General features: G+C 34.5%; 1 protein-coding gene across 2 annotated transcripts in view; it reads left to right on the plus strand.

Annotated features, from left to right (window-relative positions):
* The first annotated feature begins 3,584 nt into the window (after positions 1-3,584).
* LOC128982825 (uncharacterized) overlaps positions 3,585-25,306 on the plus strand; it is a 124,502-nt gene continuing 102,780 nt past the window's right edge. For both annotated transcript variants that reach the window (XM_054401851.1, XM_054401850.1), the window contains exons 1-2: positions 3,585-3,723; positions 16,394-16,450. In XM_054401851.1, the coding sequence (XP_054257826.1) occupies positions 16,422-16,450 (29 nt within the window). In that variant the 5' untranslated portion in view covers positions 3,585-3,723; positions 16,394-16,421. The remainder of the gene's footprint in view (positions 3,724-16,393; positions 16,451-25,306) is intronic.

The following is a 25,306-nucleotide window of genomic DNA, read 5'->3' on the forward strand; positions in this document are numbered from 1 at the left end:
GCGACGTAGGAAGTGGTGAAAGAAGTAGTCAAGGCGAACTGTCCGGAGCGTGGGAACTGTATATGATGATTAGATTAAGGTATCTGCAATCATATTATGCTATAGGAAGAGAAGGAAACAGGCTACTACATGTGTTAGATTAACTTAACATAACTTGCATATCACATTGTTTTTATATGTATATTTAGGTAAATTTAGTTATTGTGCTTTGCTAAACCTATGCTTAAATTAAACTAAAGAATATCATTAATAACTAAATTGTACGTCATTGATTTTTGTGTTCTAAAATCTGTTGTATATGTGTAACTATATTTAATTATCAAATGGTAATACAAAATACTCTTATTTTATCTTAACATAGCTTTCAGTTCACATTTACTTTATTTGATAAATTTATTATTTGTGTTTTACCACACCACTGATTAAATTAAACCAAGGAAAATATCATAAAACAAGCAGTACACAGTGTTATTTTGTTTCTAAAATCAATGCAATATCTGTTACTATGTTTACTTAATGCTAAGTGTGAAAATTTAAAGACAATGGACGAACTGATTAAAAGAACTGGTTTGTATATTGAGTTGTTTGTTGATATTTTTGTAGAGTAGAATCAGAGATGCAATGAAACATATCCTGTATTTGCTATTACATTTTTTAGTCCTCGCTTTGATAATCATATTAGTTTTGTCTGCTGTCATTAATGCTAAATTATTTGTTTAACACATTTTATAGTAAAGATATAGTTTCTTTAATATTTCAAAAGACTGTTTTGATAAGACACAACAATATTTCTAAAGTTTATAACAGCTGACTTAGTTTTTCTAATAATTTATTGTGAGAGAAGAAACTGAAGATGGAAGGATTTGTAATTTAATATGAAAAAGAATAAAATTAAAAAAAAAATGTCCATTTAAATTTAATAATTAGTATTTTTGCTACTTCAAAATTGAAATTTAAAATGTCAATTATAAATAAAAAGATATGTAACTAAGGGAGATGAAGGTAAATCGTATGTGAAAGTTTTATTCAAAGATTTGGTCAGTTTTCCTCATATCAGCCTACAAAAGATTTAAAATTAATCAAAGCCAAAATGGTGGTATCCACTACTTACCAGATTTAAAAGTCATAACTTAAACGTTTCTATTAAGGCCATAAAAGTTGAATTTTGTTTCTAAAAGTGTTGGAGGATGTGTAACTATTATATGCAACAGATGTAAAGATTAAAATGTTTCTATTTTGTGTCCTCTTCCCGTTGCAAAGCACGGATACAACAGCTAGTCTTATATATTAAAAAAATTTAGTTTTTCTTATCCGAGTTAGTTTGGCTCTTCTACCCGACCGATTTTCATGATTGAGGTCTTGAATTGAAGGTATGCACGTACAGATTTGCCATCAAGCATTGGCATATAATTATCTATAGTCTCACTCGACATATACGTAATCAAAATTTTCTCCCCATGTATTTCTTATGGGAGTTAAATTTGGTTTTTCTTTGCCGAGTTCGTTTGGCTCTTCTACCCAACCGATTTTCATGATAGAGGTCTCCAATTGAAGGTATGCACGTACAGATTTGCCATCAAGCATCGGCATAAATGTATCTATAATCCCACTTGGCATATACGTAAACGAAATTTGCTCCCCATGTATTTCTTATGGGAGTTAAATTTGGGTTTTCTTCGCCAAGTTCGTTTGGCTCTTCCACCCGACCGATTATAAATTTGAAAAAATTATAAATTTGATTATATTTCGGATATAATAATTATTTTAATGCTGCGGAGCAGCATGGGTCCTCTAGTTTCTTAATAAAGATCATACTTTAACTTGTGTTTTATTTATGTCTAATGAGGTAGGCCCTAAGTCTTTATCTTAATCTTATAATATACTGGCTGACCCGACAGACGTCGTCCTGTCCTAATGTGGTTTTATGTCAAAAGCTCGTTCATTTTAAAGATGAGCTCGTTCGCATGGCTCAATCACGTCCTGGTTGAAGATCGTTCGCTACGCTCACTCACCTTTAGGTTGGAGCTCGTTCGCTGCGCTCACTTGCCTACAGCTTAACGCTCACTCACCTTTAGGTTGGAGCTCGTTATTCTTATTCTCGTTATTCTCCCATGTTATTCTTAAGGAGAAAAGAAAATGAAAACTGTTGGACATCTGGGACTCCACAAACAGAACTAATCTTAATTTAAACATGGATAAGTAAGGTGCAGATTAAACATGCTTATGGGACCACCGTGTGACACACAGCACTAGGGCTAGACACCACTTAAAAATGCCATTGAATGCAAGTAGGTATCCTCTGTTCCTTAAAATAGTGTCTATGCCATTGAATAAATATAATCTTAAGGCCACTTATAATTTTTGTCTGTTTCCATAATAGGCCATACGTCTTATAGTATGTATATAATTAGGGGACAAGTTGTTGTTTATGATTAGATTGTATTATTTGGTTAAACATAACGGGAAACAATAAATTGTAAACAAAACATGACCTCTACATAAACCGTACAGAACTAACACTAAAATTGTCTTCAGCTGTCCCATAAGGACGCTGAATTTTTATTTCAGGATTAGTGTTGCCTACAGTATTATTTTGAGGCTTCTGATTGGCTGAGGGAACATCATTACCGCGACGATACGGTTGATGCCAACGGCCTCGGTGGTATAGTGGATAGAGTGCTGGGCTGATGATCCGAAGGACCTGGGTTCAAATCCAACTAGTATCATAATTGTTTTGTATTGGATTTTTTCATTATCAACTAGTTTGGTTAGGTTATGACGGTTTAATTTTATAATTAAAACATTATGAAATTGAATTTGACCCATTTATAGTTTTATTTTATGAACAGAAATATTTTTTTCGGTTAAACCTTCATTTGATTTTTCATTATTAGCAAGTCTGGTTAGACATTTAAAAAAATTAATAAAAAAATATAAAATAGGATTTGAGGAATTTATAATTTTATTTTATTAACAGAACCATTTTTTCGATTAATAAACCTTCATTAGATTTTTTCATTGTCAGCACGTTTGGTTGGTTAGGTTAGGTTATGACGGTTTAATTTCATAATAAAAAAATATAAAATTGAATTTGAGGCATTTATAATTTTATTCTATGAACAAAAATAATTTTTCAATTACTAAACCTTCGTTATAGTCAATCAGAAGCCTCTAAATGACACCGTTGGCAAAATTAATCCTGAAAAACAAATTGTGCCATAAGGACGGGAAATCTACTAAGGGAGTATATTTTATCTATGGTACTGCGGATAGTCGTAGTACTCACTCGTGCGGACGAATCCACACCAGGGTCCAGGGAGTATCGAATCCACATTGCATGTCTATAAATATCCACAATAATAAGATTATAGGCCATATACGTCATATAGAATGTATAAGATTACAGTACATTAAAGATCTAGCCAGCGGGTAGCAGGTCTCAATGACAAAATTGTCAAGCCCTAACCACTGTTGTTAAACAACAATCGAACAGCTGAGCTGAATGTTTCAAACTTATTAATCCAACCAATTGCGTTGCGTGTTGAATCTTATCTTGAATCTTGAGCTGAGTTTGTTGAGTTGTGTTGTGTTGTGAGTTAGTTGTTTCAGCAGCAGATATCAATTTATTTTATTCATACCTATAAAAACCCTTTGGTTGTCTTTAGCCTATTTTTGTGTATCTTTTTACGTGTTCACTAATACATTCTGTAATGTAATAAGTGGGTAAGTGGTACTTTAAGCTTATTTAACCAAAACAATATCTCTATCTGTCTTTTACTCTAGACTTAGCCTATCATAACCACATAGTTAGCTTACAACACCTGGCTGGGCATGACAACATGTCAGGGTCAGGTTCAGCCCAATCCTTGGATGAGACATATTCGACAATATCAGAATATGAAATTGAAACAAATGTAGCTGTAGCCTCAATAAACACCTATACCAAGGCCAAAATGATAATGAAACTATGGAGACAAATACAGATAACCCTCTTAAGAGAAAGCAATCTTCCGAGTCAGTCAAAGAAAGTTTGCCCCCAGGTGATAACAGGTACCCTACAAAAAACAAAATATGTTATGAGACGGAAAAGACAATACAATCTACCTAACCAATGAAGGTCCTTTTGAGGTCATTGTACAAAGCAGGGATAGAAAGAAAATCAACCCTTTTGATGTTGGAAAAATTAAAAAAATAACCATGAAAAAATTGATTTCATTAGGCCTAAGCGAGCTGGAAAGAACGTCGTAGTTACTTGCAAAGATGCACATTAGCCAACCAGTTGGTAGTCTCCCTCCCCCCCCCCCTAGTACACTATAATGTTTTCATACTCGCCTCCCGGGTTGAGGTAAACAACCGGAGTAATATTTGTTGAGCTTGAGCCTGATATTAATGAAGACAAACTTACCAATGAGAGCAATTGTGTCTATCACATAGTTCAAACCAAGCGCATTACATAGGTACATAAAGAGGGAAGTAATCAACTCCAACTTCATGATGATAATTTTTGATTCCTACAAACTGCCGGAGTAAGTTAGGCTACGTTTATCTAAATTATGTATGAATGCACATAAAACAATACATTTAAGGGCTATTAGGGCCTAGGCAATGTTACAACTGTTTCCGCTATGGGCATGTTGCCAAATCTCCATGCGACAAAACCAAAACTTGCAGGGACAGGTCAAGAGTATCACGAGGGACCTTGTACAACATCGAATAAATGTGTCAACTGCGAGGGACCCCTCCCAAGCAACAGCACAACTTGCGCAGAGTAAGTTATATAAGACAAAAAAAGATAAATGAAAGAATGAATGACTACAAGGAAGATTACTACACTGCAAGTCAAAATGTATCAAAGTTGAACAACAGCAACAAATCACTCTTGTCTGATAGGCCTAGAGCCACATATGCTGAAAAGGCTGGACTCCACAGTCAACGAATCATGAGCCCAATGTCATCTCAATATCAATACAGTCATACAAGTAAGTTATAAACAATAAATATCTTCCCCTACAAGATGAATATGAACACGATATCAGGCCTAATAGCCTACCAGTTCCTTACAATACTAAGCCCAAATTAACTCCAACCCCTCGCAATCAGCAAGATCACTCTTACCATAAAGCGCCTAGGATAAGAACCCTAAACAACTCACCGCCACCCCCACCCCCTGTTTCACCCCCCAGCAACATTCGTTTTCTAGCGGCAGCAATGTAAACTTAAAAAAAACTTCTGAATGAAAAAATAAAAGAAACGAGAAACAAGATACAAGGAGATAACACAATCAGCAAAAATAAATTTGATGATTTATTGATTCAGTTTCAGAAAGATATAGGCCTAATAGAACCTAAAACTTCTAAACAAGTGACTTCTAAAAATTTACGACAAACAGCATTAAAAACTCTTACGGTACTGGAAACAATATCAATAGGTAGGCTAATAGGAAATTACAAAATGCACAATTATATAATTCAGTGGAACATAAGATCTCTACAACAAAAATGCTCTTACCACTCAAACCTTTGGAAAATACCCAATGGTAAAAAATAGGTCAAAGAAAAATAAATATTGTACAGTGGAATGCCAGGTCATTGCTTCCAAAGTGGCCTGAATTTAACAGGTTACTTTATCTTCATAAGATACACATAGCTGTAATACAAGAATCTTGGTTTACTAAAAAGACAGTATTATAAGAGATAGTAGCCTAACTACACAATAATTATCGAGGATAGAAATGATGGGTATGGAGGTATTGCATTTATCTTACATAAAGAAATACTGTTTGAACAGATTAAAATACAAGTTGACCTGGTAAAAGAACCTTTACAAAAATAAGTAGTGCAATAAAAATTAGGTATTATAGAGTGCCAATATAATCAACCTTTACTGCCCAAATAATCACATTAATACAAGATTTTGGAAGGAAGCTCTTTTTACAGATATGATAGTACATAAAAAAAATTTTGTGTGGAGATTTTAATGCTCACCACACATTTTGGAATTGCAACAATATTGATGCTAAGGCAAAGCAATACTTGAAGCTTACGCTGACTCACAACTTATCATCGCTAACGATGAAAACCATACAACTGTACCCTCAGTATACAGAGAACCCTTCAACCATTGACTTAACGTTCATCACCCCAAAACTATATATATTGCTTAACAGTTGGAACGTACATAATGATGCTATGGGCAGTGATCACTTCCCAATTTTTATAAGCTTTGACACACAAAGTATTGACAATAATTCATGCAAAGGAAGCAAATTTAACTCAACAAACAATCGGAGAAATTTCAAACTAGCGGATTGGAAGGGCTATAGTAACATATTAAAAATGAAGTAGGGCCTACATGCAGTAGAGCAAAACAATATTGACCTAACTGACAACGTAGATAATTTTTATACAAATATAAATAAGGCAGCTGAATATACTATCCCGAGATATAAGAGCTTTCCTGGAAACTCAAACAAATTTCAGGCAAAGTCATGGTGGAATCAAAACTGCTCCAGAGCAATAGCTGAAAGAAGGCTGTCGCTAAAATTGTTTAAAATAAACATGACACCACTCAACTACCATAGATATCAACTAGCACAATTCAAAGCCAGAGAGATTATTAGAATGGCAAAGAAACAAGAATGGAAAAAAATTATGCAAAAATATTGGTGAAAAAAATGCTCACAATACGTTTGGAAAGTTGTTTGCAGATTAAAAACCAAACAGAACCATAATAATAACCCTTTACACAATAAACCTGAACTTAAAGATAGTGTTATTAAACAATTAGTACCTGATTATGTCCCCAACCAACCTGAACTTGTGATATTGATAAAAAAAATCAACCAACCCAAAAATTTCTTGGAGAAAAATTTTTAAATGAATGACGAACGTAGCATTACATTCCAAAAGCAAAGACACATGCCCTGGACATGACAATATCTCCTATACTATGATTAAAAATCTACCTATGGTCGCTCTGGAAAAACTACTAATTATTTATAACAAAATATGGAATAACAAGATACAAATCCATCTCCAATGGAAACAAACCAAGCTAACTGCATTCCTTAAACCTGGCTATGACACAACAAAAGCTGAATCTGTAAGATTCAATTTCTCTGATTTCATCTTCATGAAAATTATGAACAACATGATAAAGAATAGATTAGAATGGTTCATTGAGAACAACACAATCTGATTCCAGATAGCTAATATAGTTTTAGAAAAAGAAGGGGATGTGGAGACTATCTAATTCACCTCTCCTCAGAAATCAATGTAGCGATGACATATAAAGAATATATGCTTCTATTATCTTTAGACCTGACCAAAGCCTATGACAGAGTTAATGTTGGTGTACTTCTGAGAAAAATGTACATATTTGGTATTTCAAAACGGTTCATAAAACATTGTCACTTAACTGGCTCATAGACAGACTAATAAACATGGGTTCAAACAGCTCCGATCACATCAGAACTACGTGCAGGGGATTACAGCAAGGCAGTGTCATCAGCCCTATCCTGTTTGCCTTATACATCTCAGACAATAATGATGAATTACCGGTACCTACCAATGTCAAGTCATTACAATATGCTGATGACATGTAGTGATATACAGCTCCAATAAGAATCTTAACACCACTAACTCTAAAAACCAGAATTCACTAAACCAACTTGAAAAGTATTATTCAGGACTACATTTAGAGATTAATCCAAACAAAAGGAAATCAATTTGTTTTACAAGAAGTAAAAATTAAAAAAACAATACAGTAAATCTATCAATCTGCAATGAAAATATACCCTGTAGAAGATCAAGTCAGACTGTTAGGCATCACAATAGATCTAGAAAACTAACATTTAATGAACACATAAATAACATCCATCACCAAACTTTAAAAGACCTGAACATACTCAAAATAATATCATGTGGGAACAAAGGTGCACACCCACGCTTTGTCTTAGATATTTACCAAGCCTTGTCAGACCAAAACTTGAATATGTAAGCACATATTCGGTCATGCAGCCAATTATACACTGAAAAAACTAGAAATGATACAAAATCAGGGTTTACGAATATCAGTAGATGCTCATAAAACCACGCCTATCATTGCCTTACACTCAGAAAAAAGCAATTTGCCACTTACTGCTAGAAGAATAATGATTACTGACAGGATTATACTACAAAATTCTTACAAATAGTGACCATCCTGCCTACTTCAATCTACTATATCTGCATGCTACGACTATAAACAATAAGTATTGGGCTTACAAGAACTGGCCTTTGTATATTAGTGCGTTGTATATTAGTGTATATTAGTGTAGGGTTGGTATATAAATTATAGTTTATGCTGAGTTAGGTATTTATTTATTATACTAGCTTTTAATTTTTGACTAAAATGCCTGTAACTAGATCTTCAGAACTTCTGGATATTATTGACGGTCTTTTTTATATTGAAGATGATGTAATTGAACTTGTATCTAAGTTTTACAGTGAGTTACGTTTCACCTCAGCCACATTTGGTGTGGATTCGATTGAAAAACTTGTCCCGCATGTCTCCAAACTTTTATCAAAACTTAATGACATTAGTAAGGAAAACAAAGAACTTGTCCAAGACCTAAATATTCTTCGTGAAGAAGTGTCTACTATCAAAAATAAGTTTTCTGGACTAAATAATAGTATCAAAGAAAAAGCACAAGAGTACAATGAGCTTGAAGATGACTGTAGCGAGAAAATTTCACGTTTGACAGAACAGTTAAAGAAAGTAAAGGAGGAAAACCGACAAATCAAGGCGAGTCACAACCAATTAGAAGAGATTGATGTCGAGAGGCTTAAACTAGAGCACGAGGAGAAGGTGGAAGCGCTGTATGCTGAGCGTAGATGTCTGCTGACGACCATCGAGGTGCTGGAGGCTGACATGCAGGCTCTGCGGTCTGAGGTGAGGACGATGTTGGCGCGAGAGAAGGAGAGCCAAGCTGCCGCCGATCTCTATACCGAACTGTCCCTAGCTGCCATAGACACTGTCGAGTCACATCCAAAAACTACCTCTACTATTGACCCTCCAACAGTAATACCTTCATCCACCCCCACGAGGCCTCAGTGTTCGAATGACAGTAACAAGAAGCTCAAGAGGGTACTGCTTATAGGCGACTCACATCTTCGTCATGCCAGTAAGAAATGTGTTGACCGAGGTGCAATCTTAGAGTGTTGGCCTGGTGCAAAAATTGGACACATCAAGGAAAAATTGTTGACCTTTGTAAACTTAGACTTAAGCGTAGTTTATATTCATGTAGGATGTAACAACCTTAGGAGAGGCTACAGGGGAGGTCCAGGGTACAATGGAGGGCACGGAAAGCGAGAAGTCCTTCACAGCATGGCGGATCTGTTGTATACTGCCAAGACAAATTTTCAAAATTCTAAAATTGTTTTTAACAGCATCCTAATTAGGCAAGACATTGGCTATAGAGCTCTCCACGACTTCAACTATCAGTTGGAGCTAATGTGCAATAACTTTGACGTTGAATTCGTGGAAGTTAATACTTGTGTTGGCAGGAGAGACCTCGCCCGAGACGGTACTCATTTGAACCGTAGAGGCACCTCACGACTCGGATCACTGATTTTAGAAGTGGCTTCGCGGGATCTGGATCAGCCAGCTCCGCAGTCTCTCTCGCAAGACCATGGTAGAGTCATGTCTGTTGCTCCTGCTCCTGCTTCTGGTGGGGTGACTGGGGTCGAGGCTTTTGGCGGTCATCATGGTGGCTCCAGCCAACATGGAGACCCGCCCTCGCCGAGGCTTTCGGGAAACTTGCTAGGAGGGGGGGCACCAGAGAACTCAAAGTCGCTCATTTAAACATGCGCTCTCTGAATACGGGGTTTTCAGAGATGTGCTCACTGGTGCGTGACTTTGACTTCGATGTTTTTGGAGTGTCAGAGACGTGGCTGTGCCCTGGAACACCATCAGAAGACTTCTCTATGCCTGGGTATCAGTTGTTGCGAGCTGATCGTAACACAAATGTAGAATGTGAAGAAGATCAAGGAGGTGGGGGTGGGGGTGTTGCCATCTATATCAAAGATGGTATACACTTTGAAAGTCACAGCTTTGAAGATAGTTTGAGCCCTGGCATAGAGGCACTTTGTATCATTTTGAAAATGAGTGGTGAGAGACTCGGGCTATGTGTGGCCTATCGACCGCCCAATGTGAGGCAGTCTTGCCGTGCTTCCTTGTTTCACTCTTTGTTTGTGGATCTTGCAGTCGAAGTGAACAATGTAATTTGTTTAGGGGACTTGAACGTTGATCTCATGTCGAAAAATAGTAACGAATATCAATATTACAGCCGACTCTTGAAAGAAGCATGTGCTGTACAACTAATTAATGAGCCAACGAGAGTAACAGCAACTTCAGCCACCTTGTTAGACCATATCATTGTGGACAGGTTGACTGAAGTCAAGAGGACCGGCATAGTGGATGCTTCGAGTATAACAGATCACAGAGGCATTAAGATAACAGATCATAAGTTAATTTATTGCATACTATGTACAAGTAGGAACAAACCTGAAGCCAAGTTGATAAAATATAGAGATTATAGAAATTTCGACATTAATCAAGTTGTAACTGAGATTGCCGCAATGGACTGGAACAGTATTAGGAACGAACAGGAAATAGATATTGTGGAAACCTTGATTACGTCTAATATTAGAAAGATATTTGATGACAATGCACCAATAGTGTGCAAAAAAATTACAAAGAGGAAGGCTCCTTGGCGTAATGAAAATATTAAACGGTTGACAAAAGAGAAAAATAGACTTCGAAATCGTTATTGGAAAGATAGATGTGATCAGAATTGGGAAAGGTATAAGGGCGTTAGAAATAGGTTGAATAATATGATCTGGAGTGCGAAAAAGACATATTTTTCTGATAAACTATCGTCCTCAAAAGACTCAAAAGAATTTTGGACGTGCCTCAAAAGGAATGATATAATTGGCTCTAAGAGTAACTCAAGCATTCCACATGATCTACAAGCTAATGAGATTAACGAATATTTTGTAAACATGGGAGCTGAGACCGATATTGATAAACAGCTTTGGGAATATTTTATGGATAATAAACGAGATGGCATTATAAATACCTTCAATTTTCAATATGTCAGTGAAAAAGAGGTTATGGATGTAATGAATGAGATCAAATCTAAAGCAGTGGGTAGCGATGAAATTTCAATTGAAATGATTAAAACTGTCAGTCCGTATGCGATAAAATCAATTACCCATCTGATAAATCTATCACTAGACAAGGGACAATTTTCTAAGTCCTGGAAAATTAGTATTATCCGACCATTACCAAAACTTACAGCCCCAAGAAAAGTCGAAGACCTAAGGCCAATCTCAATATTACCAGCTATGTCAAAGATATTAGAGAAGATAGCTATTCGCCAAATAGTCAGCTACATAAACACACAAAATATATTACCCAAACTTCAGTCTGGATTTAGACCTAACCATAGCACGTGTACAGCCCTGACGAACTTATTTAGTGATATGATTGACGCCAAAGACAAGGGTAAATATAGTTCTCTAGTTATGCTGGACTATTCAAAGGCATTTGATTCAATGAACCATGAGATGCTATTGGCCAAAATGAAATATTATGGCTTTGACGAAAATATTTTGAAATGGATAAGGTCATACTTAGACTCCAGGCTGCAAGTGACGCAGTTAGAGAGTGAAACATCAACCCCGCTTGTCAAAACCCAAGGAATTCCCCAAGGCAGCTGTCTTGGGCCTGTTCTGTTCAATTTGTACACGGCAGACCTTCCTAGCTGTGTGCAACATTGTACAGTTCATTTGTATGCCGATGACTCACAGCTGCACTTGTCTTATGAGCCATCCCAGATTAGAGCTTCACTCGATCTCATTAACTCTGATCTAAGAAAAATCCTTTTGTGGTCAGAAGCAAATGGGTTGAAACTCAATACTGGCAAGTGTACTGTGATGCATACAGCGCCACAAGACTTGGTGCAGTCCCTCAGCGAGAGAGGAGTGAGTGTTGTGCTCAATGGGGAATCTTTGACTTTGTGTGACAAGTCAAAGACTCTTGGCGTTGTGCTTGATAGCAGCCTCACCTTCTCTGACCATGTCACACATGCTTCGCAGCGCGCGTTAGGAAGGCTGAGAGGGCTGTACAGGTTTAGAAGTCTGCTGCCAGAATCTGCGAAGCTGCGCCTCATGCAGTCACTAGTCCTGTCGGTGTTTACATATTGTCTCCCTGCTTATGGAAACAGCATCTCTGGAGTAGACATGACCCGAATGCAGAAACTGCAAAATTCAGCTATTCGCTTCATATTTTGCCTCAAAAAATATGAACATATCTCTCCCTATAGAGCTGTAGCGGGGATGGCGACAGTAGACACTGTTTGCAGGATCATGACGTGCTGCATGGTGCACAAGGCTCTTGTTTTACAGGAGCCACAGTACCTTCTTGAGAGGCTCTCTTTCCGGGAGGAGGTCTCTCAGCGTAGTACCCGCCATGGTGGTCTCCAGCTTCACTTTCCAAGAGTGAGGCTTGAGTTTGGAAGACGAAGCTTCTCGTACTTCGGTCCAAAACTGTACAACGACCTCCCCTCTGGCCTCAAAAAATATTCTTTATCATCATTTAGAGTTAAGATCAAAGAATTGTGCACTGATGGTTAATTATTGTTACTCATATTGTCTTGTTTCTGTTTTGTTATTGCTCTATTTATTTGTTGTTAGTTTTATATTGTTATTGACGAAAGTTGTTCTGAGAAGCAGTATTTGTACTGAGAAACGCTTGATAAATAAAGGCATTTTTATTTATTTATTTATTAGTATTGCAAATGAAATAACAAACATAACACCTAATATTCATGACATTCCTAGAATCATGAACGAATATGACATGATAAACCAATTTCTATGATAGAATATAAGATTCTATGTAAAACAACCTATGAGGCAACATTAAACAAAAACAAAAAGGAGGAGAATAGGCCTAATTATATCCTAAAACAACAACATTTTATTACTTCGAACATAACCTATAACAAATTTCTACAGATATTTCAAGATTGATCAAAAACAGCAACCACAGTTGGCGCAGCCTTTTACATCCCGCAACTACTTACGAGCTACAATTACCTACAAATTGAATAACATCATGTCAAATTATTCTTCTGAATTATATGCCATATATCAAATCAAATCAAAACTAATGATGATACATATAAGTATTATATTGATAATTTAAACCTTGATGAGTAGACCTTCCTCCCCTACCTTTCATATGGCTTCGTCTGGTTTGCAATGGAGCCTCGATTTTAATTTGATAGAGTACAGAAAGTAAATCTTGGATACATACCATCTTTCTTATTACTATGACTGTACAAGACCCAGGGTTTTTAAAGAAACATCATGGTGAACCATTAAAAAACAAAGTAAAACACATTTTTTAACATGTTCACAATTTGTAGGTAATTGTAAAGTACCTAGTTTTTAAGTGCTAGAAAATGAGAGCTCATATGTTAGGCCCTTTTAAAGTCCTAGCTAATGCAGTGAGAAGGCTGTAGACTAAACACAGAAGCTTATTAATTACTGTTTCTCAGAATTGTCTCTTGCTTCTAGTTCAGTCTTCTTCTGTGATACTAGGAGGGTCCTTAAGTAAGGGCTGTTTTTGCGTACTTTAGCTCCGTTTTTGCCGTTTACACCACAACAAGGCTCCTCGCCGCTTACTGCCATCATTTGTGAACAGAATGGGGCCATTTGCAGCTCTATAGCTTACGTGTATGCATCGCTGTGTGTTGAGAAATTTTTTTAAAATTATTGAATCTCCTGCTGCATGTGAGTTAAAGGTCAGTGATAGGTTTTTTGACCACAAGAAGCATATCCGATGCCAACATTCATCGCCAGATAACTGAATTTTATGGCCTCAATGCAATGAGTGAGGGTTAAGTGCGGAAATGAGTTATGGAGTGTAAAAATGGCAGTGATTTTTCTTTGTGGCCTTATGTGAGAAGCCTGGGTACCCACTAAAACACAATTCCTTCCTAAATGGTAATTTCCATGGCCATTTTAAACTCCCTAACCCATTTCTGCACTCTACCCCTATCAATGCATTAGGTCAATAACCTTCAGTCATCTGGCAGCCAAATCGTTTCTTGCTGTCAAAATCATATTACAGTACTGACCTATCTCGCATGCGGAGGGAGCTTCAATAATTTAAACAATTTTTGAGACACACAGCAAAGTTTACACGTCATCTACAGAGGTGCATGGCGCCGTTCTGTTCACAAATGACGCCAGTAAGCAGCGAGGAGCCTCATTGCGGCGTACACGCAAACTAAGAAGCTATATACACACAACTGGCCCTTATTTAATAAATGGCCCTCAAATGTAGCACATTGTTTAATCCACTCTCACTTTAAACTGCCTATTTATCCATTTTACTGTTTGTTTTAAAATATAACTAGTGTCCATGTTGCTCGAATTCGAGCAATTGCTAAGTAAATATTTGTAGCAAACTGTTATAATACTATATTAGCAAACTTATTGACTGTTTAGGATTAACCTATGCTCTTCTTCTCACTTTTGATTTCTGACAACAGCTGGAGTGTTGTTTCATAACAATTTTTGTTTCCAATGTTAATCTTATGGAGAAATACAAAACTTTAAAGGGCTCCAGGGCCTCACTCTCTCATTATTTCCCTAAAAAGAAAGTTTCCTGCACAACTTCACGCTACGCTCTTTCCAATGACACCAAAAACATGACAATCGGTTCAGTAGTTTCGGAGGAGTAATTGTCACAAAAAATCTGCTTGCGTATTAAATAAGTACCTATTAATATATAGATAGTAGAAGGGAAGCAGTCCAGTCATTTTCTAGCTGTATGTGTATTATATTTAGTATATTAATAAGTGTTCAAGTTCAAGTGTGTTCCTAGTTATTTTAAAAAAATTTTAAAACACATTTAACAAAACATTTTATCATATCAAACCATAAGGCCTATGAAGCATATTTTGAGGGTCTTACAATGCTGTTTGAAGAATATACTTTCAAAAATAAACACTAAAAAACAATATTTTTATCACAAAAGCACTTCCACGAATACTACGATTTTAGTCTTAAAGTTACCTTCAGGAAGATTACCCTGGTCAGAATTTTCCGTAATGAATATGCGTATCCTATTAAAAGATGTAGCCTTACTTAAAACAACATACATATAGTTGCTCATGACTGAAATTGATCTGGGTAAGAACAGTGCTGATCTTTAAATAAAGGGTTTGTGCTGCAAATGCCAAAGATAACATAAATAAGCATCTTTCCATTTTAAAAGGTAACTTAAATTTGTTTCAGACGGGCACATTTTTATCCTCGAAATCAAAATATGTCCCCGCCCACTTGTCCCAGTTAAGACTTTACATTCTATTAAGTTGTTAACTATTCTGATCACATGAAGCCTTATGCCATTAATGAGGCCCTTTTTGATGTAATATTCCACATCAATAAAACCACTGCCCCCTTTTATTAGTCTAATCTGAGTCTTGGCAATACACTGACCTCTATATTTAAAAACTCAGTTGGACTTTCTAGATGGATGTCTCCGCCTTTGTCTGTTTTCGAGGACCCACTCTTCTTCCCCTTGGCATACTGACAGATAATTACCTAACTTGTCAAGTTCATGTACTAATTCATTAATACTGTTAGTTTATAAAGAAAATTAGATAAAAGTTACTTGGCTCGGTGCTTTCATAACTGCAAACTCAAAACCCAGAAGTAAAAAAGACTCAAGTTATTGGTAAAAAAAAAAACTATGTTTGTGTAACAACATTATTCACATGAAGTAGATGATTTGTTTGATTTGTCAATCAGCTGTTTTATTTACATAAAACGATTTAATAATGACAAAGATTTGTGAGTTTAAATACATAAATTATTATAGTAAAGTTTTCTAAATCATGGTAACTTATTCTCAACTAAATTTTACTATTCCCAAAATTAAAATAAAGTAGGGCCTATTAAGATCCATTATGGGTAAACTTTAAGGTACACAATCCATGATTGAAATGTAGTATACATTAACAGTCATAACACACAGCAATAAATTATTATGTAGTAGACTTTGACTATTTTCAAGTAACAAACATATGTTTCTGTAAATAAAAATCATCTCCCATGTTATCCTTATGGAGAAATGTGAAACTTTAAAGGGCCCCAGGGCCTTACTCTCTAATTATTTCCTTGAAAAGAAAGTTTCCTGCACAACTTCACGTTACACTCTTTCCAATGACACCAAAAACATGACAATCGGTTCAGTAGTTTCGGAGGAGTAATTGTCACAAAATATCTGCTTGCGTATTAAATAAGTATATATAGATGTTTCAAATTTGTTTCAGGATCAAATTCTTTGTTTACTTCTGAAAGATGCAGAGAAAGGAGAGTTCTTTTAAAAGGTAAAGTTTTTTGTTTCATGTAATAAAAAAAAAATTTAACTATAGTTTACCAATGAGGTGTTCTTAAATATTGACAATTTCAGTTTAATTTACTCAAAACCCTCAAATAATGTCAATAGTTTTGTATGTTACATATTTAAGACTTGTTTCTTATCCAGCAAAATAAACAATAGAACAGGAATTAAACCTGCTATACTAACAGTTTTTATTAAAATGAAAAATTTTGAATTTTTACACAATTATGGCTACATAAACCATAGCCTCAATTCAGGGTGGTTCATATGATTGAAAAGCGAAGCGAAGCTCTATGGGTTGGCTTCAATGTAAACATTCTAACACTATCACTCAATAACGGCTGAACATATTTTTGCCAAACTTACCAAGGTTGTTTCAACTAATGTTTAAAAGGTTTAGGACGAAACAATTTCAATTTTTGTTAATGCCTATATGATTTAAAAGTAATTCTAAGTTTTGAAATTTTTACATTGGCCTCATGGGTTGCCATGATGGTTACAAAATACCGACGTTAATGTAAACAAAAGAAAGAGTTATGGCATATGTTTAAAATCAGACCAAAATACGGCCTAAACACAGTACAACAGATAAACATTCGGATGATGACCAAGTGGTGATCAAATAATACAAAATAAGTATTACAAACCATTTGGAATACCACTTATCGAATAGGTACAGTATGTAACAATTCAATATTTTCACTGATATTTTCTATAGAATAATTTAATTTTCACCATATGTTTTTAAATTTATCTAAATGTCAATCCACCTCTTTTATTAATCCATGTAGGATATAATGATTGTCCAAGCAGACTAGTAGATAATTGATTCAATATAATGTAATATAGGAAACTTTTAAATAACCTAATTATATGTAAATATGTGATAGCCTATAACCTTTTGTAACAAAATTGCTTCAAATTTAATATCATTTTACTTAAATAACTTTTCCAAATTCAAATTTAGTTCTCTAGCAAATGAAAGTTGTTATAACATATGTGTGAACTATGGCCTAAAACTTTACTGTGATAAAGTCAGCATTGACATGTGCGAGTGCAAAAATACACCAAACAACACATCCAAGAGAGCTGAACTAGTGTGAAGATTTGAATTGTTAACTGGCATATTTTAATATCAACATTTACCTAAAATAAAAGTATATTTCGAATAAACGTATGTTTACACGTTTGTACCAAATTTCATCAAAATCGGATCATTTTTGCTCGAGTTATCGTGCTGACGGACACACACACACACACACACATATATATATATATATATATATATATGAATTTGAACGGATGGTGTTTTTGGCCTCTAGGGACCTCAAAATGAAAAAAAAATCGGTCCCGCGTCCAGGTCTTACCATGAGTACTACGGTAATAGCTTATTCCCTATATGGGAAATTCGCTAAAAATAGGATTTTAGGAAAAAAGCCGGTTTTGATTTGACTTAGTATGTTATGGTCCTTAAAATGTTGAATGTTTTTTATTTTTTTTGAAATTTAGATTTTTTTTCTGGAGATTTTTTGATAAAACCTTATGAAATAACAGAAAAATCAGATTTTCTCAAAAATGGCTTGAACGATTTTGATAAAAATTTAGTATGTTGTAGCCCTTTAAATTCTGAACAAAATGGTACAAATCCAATTTCAGTAAAAATTACGGTTCAAAAGTTATTTTAACTTTTAACTTATCAGGCCTATGTTATTTCCCCATAAAAAATAAAAAAATCTGATTTTTGGAGAAAAGCTGGTTCTGATCAAAATTAATATGTTATGGTCCTTATCATTATAAAAAATAGTACAACAACCCATTGATGTAACAATTACGCCGGTTCAAAAGTTATTGCAACTTTTGTGATTTTTAACTATAAAATATCATATTTTCTCAAAACTCACCACTTACTCATGATAAAGGTTGTTGACAAGCTTATGGGGGAAAGTATTTGTCAGAATGCTGATACCTTTTATTTACCTTTAATAAAATTCCAAAACTTATTGTTATCAACATTTATACAATCTTCACCACTCCATTTACATAATTGTGATATGCTAGATCACTTTTATTTTTTACTGTTATTCTCTGGACTTGTTATAAGGTTCATCAGTGTTTACTTTTTTCCACCTCCTTCTAAGATTTTCTTTAATTTTTAAATTGTAAATTATAGAAGGGGTAAACCATAAGAGATATTTCGTATTTTTTCTTTTTCTTTAAATGGACAGTTTTTATCAATTATACCATAAAGTGTGCTGTAAAAAAATCAAGAGCTTCATCAACGTTTGAAATAGAATATCAATTTGACCAGTCAGCCTGTTGTAAATCTTCGTATATTTGTAGCAAATTGAATGAAATGAATGAATGAATGAAATTTTCTCCAAAGCCAAGGATCTTCACTAACTAATCGTTCACTGCTTCTCGCTACCACTACTCCCTCACAATTTGATATGACTAAATCCAATGTCTTATTTTGAAAGTTACGAATATCATTCTTTAAACTTAAACAATGCAAATTCAAAAATATAAATAATTCTTTACATATATTGTCACCTTGATACACGCAAAAGTCTTAACCATAGATTGAAATATTAAAATCACCTAATACAATAATATCACAGTTCAATAATGAATTTAATTGTAAAAAAATAAATAAAATAAACAGTACAAATATACAATCCTCTTCCCTTGCTGTTTACAACTTTTACACAAACACTTACATACCCAGGAATTGAATCATTAAAAATGTCGACTCTGTTACACAATATATCATTTCTTAAGGCTAACAATACTTAGCTAACAACATTACCAAGTAAACATAGAAAAAAATACTGATTAAAAGGATATGTATGTAATGTTCACATCTTTGGACTCACTTTCTCGGACCACATCACTTATGTTTCCCAGGTGGCTTTGGGAAGGATGCGTGGTCTGTACCGGTACAAAAACAGGGGTGCCCATCCCCCCCTAGACTCATGAAGCACCCCCCCCCCCGCAATTGAGCAACAGCCCCCGCCCCCCATAAATGATGTGCACAACAAATTAGAAACATTATTCCCCCGCCCAGCACTATTTTTAAAACTATAAAAGAAGTTTTATAATTTTTTTAAGATATTTAAAATTCAAACCCAGTTAATTTATATCAATAAAGTTATAGTTTTGTCTGAACATTGCTCAGAATTATACATATTTTGGGTTATTTATGTTTTATACATTGAAGAAGTTGAAACATGTCTTATCTCAATTTATGTCAGTCTGTCACGGCCCAGAAAGCATTTTATGCAGCCTACTCATGGCATACTCTAAAGAAAACTAGAGTACCGATTATGATTCTAATGGTTTAATTGTATCCACAGGATTGGCGAGAGAGTCCTTATAGCCATTAAAATATGGCCTCACTATTTTGGAAATAAAATAACGTACGATCAAAAACACAATTTTGTGTGATTTTTCTAGTTTATTTTCTCCATGTTTACTACATACGTCATTAATTTATGAAATACTAATAATCTGTTAAGAGAACACGTCATGTATGAAATTATGAACAGCTGTTTTGATAAAGATTCCTTTTCCTAGCTGTCACTGATATGTTTACATAAATGTTGTTTAAGAATACTGTGTAGGCCCTAACCATTTCCGATCACGTTTGTAAGCAAATCCAAAACCAAGTGAGATTAATAACCGTGTGGCTTTGGCTTACATAACGGGTTTGATTTATCACGAGTACTAATATGTAACTGTAAATTAAATTAAATAACTAGCCATCATCCAGGTCGGGAACCGGAGATTCTGTTTGTATCAAGTTGTACTTGAATTTTGATTACAGGGAAAAGACCGTGAATCAGTGTTGTACAGGACTGGAAAACTTATCTTTCTATATAAATAAAATTAGAGTTTTATAAATCACCTCAATTTAAGGAATTTTTTTATTGCCAGAATATCCATATAGCGTTCGTAACCTGCTTAACGAATTGTCAGCGTCTTTCTCGATATTACGATCCCCTCTCCCTCCCTTTAGAAACATCACAGCTCCTTTGGTGAAAATGAAATGGAAACAACGCTTGCGCCAACAATCGTCTGCTCCGTACACTTCTGTCTGCTGTGCGCTATGTTACAACAGATTTCAGATACAACAGCTGGGGAATGATGACGATGTGATAACCATGGTAACTTTAGTAAGGCTGTGATTGGGCAATGAGTAGGCCTAAATATGGCGACTTGTTGAATTCGTGTATGAATTGAAGAGAAACCTATTAAAGAACAGAAGAACAAAAAGAAAGAGAATAACAAGATTGTTCTCGTTACATTCTTTTTAAATAGTGTTTTAATTATCTCTAAATATAATTTGACACTTTTTTATTACTTACCTATCAATTCCTATGCTGTGATACAGCACCTATCGGTAGCCTATCTTATCATGAGCAGTACCTTATAACACTTTCTAAAGGTTCCTTTAATATTTACGTTATTTATATATATATATATATATATATTATATATATATATTTATATATATTATAACTTTATAATTAAAAATTGTCATGATTGCAAGGTGACTGTTGAGGGAATTGTAACTTGTCTATCAGATCATGATGGGCAATTGCTCCTTATAAAAAATAAAAACCTAAATAATACAAAAGAGGTTCAATCAACTATAAAACGTACAACTCGTAACTTCAATATTCAAAATTTGAATTTATTTAAAAACCTCTTGGAAACTGAGATTTGGGAGAGTGTTTACATGGCTCCTGTTGAAAGAAAATATGATGAATTTTATAGTACATTTAAGCACTTTTTTGACATTTCATTTCCCAAAATTACTGTAACTGAAAAGAAACGCAAAAAAAATTGGATCTCAGAAGACCTGAAAAATGAAAAAAAAGAACTACTACTATTGGCCTTAAAACTTCGTAGTAACAAAAATCCTGCCTTGAAATACGAATTGAAACAAAACAAACTGAAATATAGGGCAAAATTAGTCAGAGCTAAAACAAATTATTTTGAAAATAAAATACAAAAATCAGCCAATATACAAAAAACAGTATGGCAGATTATAAATTCTGAAGTTGGGAAAGGAAAGGGAACAAAAAATAAAAATATTACTTTGAAAGAGGGAAATTGTAGCTTAAGTGATCCTAGAACTATTGCTAACATGTTCAACAATTATTTTACTAATGTTGATCAGGATGTCAGTGGCAACCAATGTGAGAGCAAGATTGAAAATCAAAGTCTTGTTGAAAATGAGCAATGTATTAAAAGAGGTTTTGATTTCAAATTTATTGATGCGGGGGAGGTGGAAAAAGTAATTAACTCTTTAAAAAACAAACATTCTGTTGGACACGATGATGTCCCTATTAAAGTTATAAAGCATGCCAAAAAATGCCTGAGCCATATTTTAAGTCATTTAATAAATTCATCTTTTGTATCAGGAATTTTTCCAAATCAATTAAAAAAATCTAAAATAATACCAATTTATAAGAAAGACGACCTAGAAACTGTGTCAAATTACCGTCCTATTTCTCTCCTACCAGTAATATCAAAAATTTATGAAAAAATTGTTAACTGTCAGTTATTAAATTATTTAGAAGAATTTAAACTATTAAACAATACTCAGCATGGATTTAGGCCTGGAAAATCTGTAATTACAGCAGCAGTGTCATTCATAGAATCTATAATTGAATCGGTTGATAAAGGGGAGTTCACAATTGGAATTTTCATGGACCTAACTAAGGCATTTGATAGTGTCAACCACACCCAACTGATAGATAAATTACTCATTTTAGGGGTTACAAAAAAATCAATAAAATGGTTTCAGTCATACCTAAATAATCGTTGTCAGTTTGTAGAAATCACACATAATCATGATAACAGAATTACAACATTTTCTTCTGAAACTGAAAGGGTTAAATGTGGTGTACCCCAGGGGTCAATCCTTGGCCCCCTGTTGTTTTTATGTTATATAAATGATGCTGGTGGTGCACTCTCATGTTTACCTCAGAACAATCTTTGTTTTTATGCAGACGATACAAATCTCAAAGTATCGGCTGAGTCAGTGCAACAAGTTGAAATTTTAAGTTTTGTTGAATTGGCAAACATTGGAAACTTTCTAGAGCAAAATAAATTGAAGCTTAATCCTAAAAAAACTAATTTTTTAACTTTTAAAACAAATCAAAATAAAAAGTTAATTAAACCAAATATCATGTATAATGCAGAAGAAATTGAACATAAACACAGTACACAGTTTCTAGGTCTAACTGTGGACCAAAATTTGAACTGGGATGAACATGTTGATAAACTCCTTTCAAAATTATGTTCAGGACTATATTCACTCTCTAGAATGTCTTATTTTTGTAACCATAAAACATTAAAAAACATATATTATGCTAATGTCCATTCGCATTTATCCTATGGTTTGTGCCTTTATGGTTCAACTACAATAGCAAATTTGGATAGGATACTCAAACTTCAAAAAATAGCAATAAGAATAATTTTGAAATTAGAACACAATGAAACAACCAAAAACAAATTCAAAGAACTGAAAATTTTAACGGTATATGGCCAATATATTTACGACACAATTATTCTAGTAAAAAACTGCTTGAGCACCTCTGAGACAAATTATCACCCATACAACACTCGGCATAAAAAATTCCTTATTTCAAGTAAACATAAATTAAAATTCTATGAAAAAAAACCATCCTATATAGGATTAAAATTTTTTAAGCATCTTCCTAATGAAATCAGAAATGAACAAAGCAGGAAGAATTTCATGAGAAAACTAAAACTATATTTAGTAGAGAAAGCATTCTATTCCCTGGAAGAGTATTTTTCCACCTCCCCTCTTAGCGTTAGTACATAATTGATTCAGTTTTGATTATTTTCATTTCCTGGTTCTTGGTTTTTGATTTAGATAATGATCCAAGATATGCAAATCTGTAAATTATTAATTTAAGTTAGATTTAGTTGACACCATTCAATGTACAACACTGTACTTTATGAATAAAGCATATTTGATTTGATTTGATTTGATTTATAGCAATGCAATGTTTGGCTAGTGATTAGTTGAGTTTGAGTTAGCTACAATTTTAAACGTTGCCGTTTGTACAACTGAACCAAGATAAATGATTTGAAATTTACAATAATAATGATTGTGCAATATTGAATTTCGTTTATAAAAATGTAAATCGTGACGTTAATGGCTGTTTACAGCGTTTTAATGAGTTTGTCATATGTTTTTATACTATATTGGATTAACTGTATTTTTCATTCCTCCCCCCTCCCCCTATTAACTCAGGTTATCGAGTATCTACACAATAGTGTATAAAGTATTGTAGCCTATGCTACTTCCTACTTGATTGTATTTTAACGAGCTTTATGTCAACAAAGCGTTCTGCTGTGCTAAGTCGCGGTGTAGCTGGACGTGTCTGTACCACGCGTTATCTTTTATCTATCACAGCAGTTGAGCCATCCCGTGCGCTCCCTCAGATCTCACGTCTTGCCAATCTTAAATAATAACTTTCTAAACGAATCCTAAACTATCCTAAAATCCTATTTTAACTAATTTAATTCAATAATATAACTATTGTCATTAATTAATCCACTTTCTATCTGGCGACTTCGTAATGTATTTTGAATTGTCGTCACGTTGAACACTGTTGCAATTAACTTTAGCCCCCCCCCATTTGAATTTTTTGAGCCCCCCCCCAAGAATTTCAATGACGCAGTCTGCGTCACGGCCCCCCCTTGTGGGCACCCCTGACAAAAACATCCTGCCAGAGACAGCCAAGCTGCAGCTGGTACAGTCACTAGTGTTGTCAGTGCTCCATTACTGTTTTCAAAAGTTCCAAAAGTGCAGAACTCCGCAAATCGTTTCGTTTACGGTATCCCTAAGCGTGAACGCGTGTCCCCATTCCGGGATGCTACGGGGTTGCTGTCAATGGGTTCCGTGTGCAGAGCGCAGACTTGTAGCCTCATCCACCGGGTCTTGGTTCAGCAAGAGTACTTGGTGGAGAGGCTTGTGGCATGTGGGGAGGTGACTCAACGTGTGACCCGCCAAAACGCCTTGCTCCACATTCCAAAAGTAAGCCTAGAAGTGGGTAGAAAAGGGTTTTCTCACTTTGGCCCAAAGATATACAATTATCTCCCCTTGGACCTAAAACAGCTGGGGGTCCTGGCTTTCAAAAGAAAAGTGAAAAAAGATGTAAAATATTGTATATAGCTTATAATTTTGTTTTGTCACATACATTGTTTTGTATCATAATTTGTGTATTGTATAATTTAAGTTAGTTATATTGACATGAGTTACTTTGTAAAACAGTTCTTTTACTGAAAGACGCTCGTAAATAAAGGCATTTTTATTTATTTATTTATTTATCTTAACTAATGAAACTTGTTATTGATGTTGATAGTTCTGAGACATACTGATATGTTTAATTGATGAAATAGTTGTATTATATCTATAATTATTGTTTTAATTTATTGCTTGATTAAAAACAATGAGACAGGATCACAGGCTCAACTGGCTTTCACTGCTATGAAGCAATCCTAGTTATTATGGCAATAAAAAACAATTGAAATTGATCAGTAAAGCTGCTTATAGTCATTATTAGTGGTGTAGTTGCAAATTTTGCAGTGCGAATTCGTTCGCCATTATCCAAAAACTGACTAATATGTACGATTTAAATATAGGATTCTTGGAAAAAGTAGCCTGGGAACACCCCAGTACACCACTGATCATTATGGTTGATCAGATACGTGTGCTCATGTTCAAGTTCAATACAGAGGAATCAACTTAAATATGGAATCAATTTTAAATTTATGTGTTTAATTAATGTATCAAAATTTA

This window comes from Macrosteles quadrilineatus, unplaced genomic scaffold, assembly GCF_028750875.1.
Source record: "Macrosteles quadrilineatus isolate MER2022 unplaced genomic scaffold, UCM_ALF_1.0 Scaffold_1__1_contigs__length_201487025, whole genome shotgun sequence".
Lineage (NCBI taxonomy): Eukaryota > Metazoa > Arthropoda > Insecta > Hemiptera > Cicadellidae > Macrosteles > Macrosteles quadrilineatus.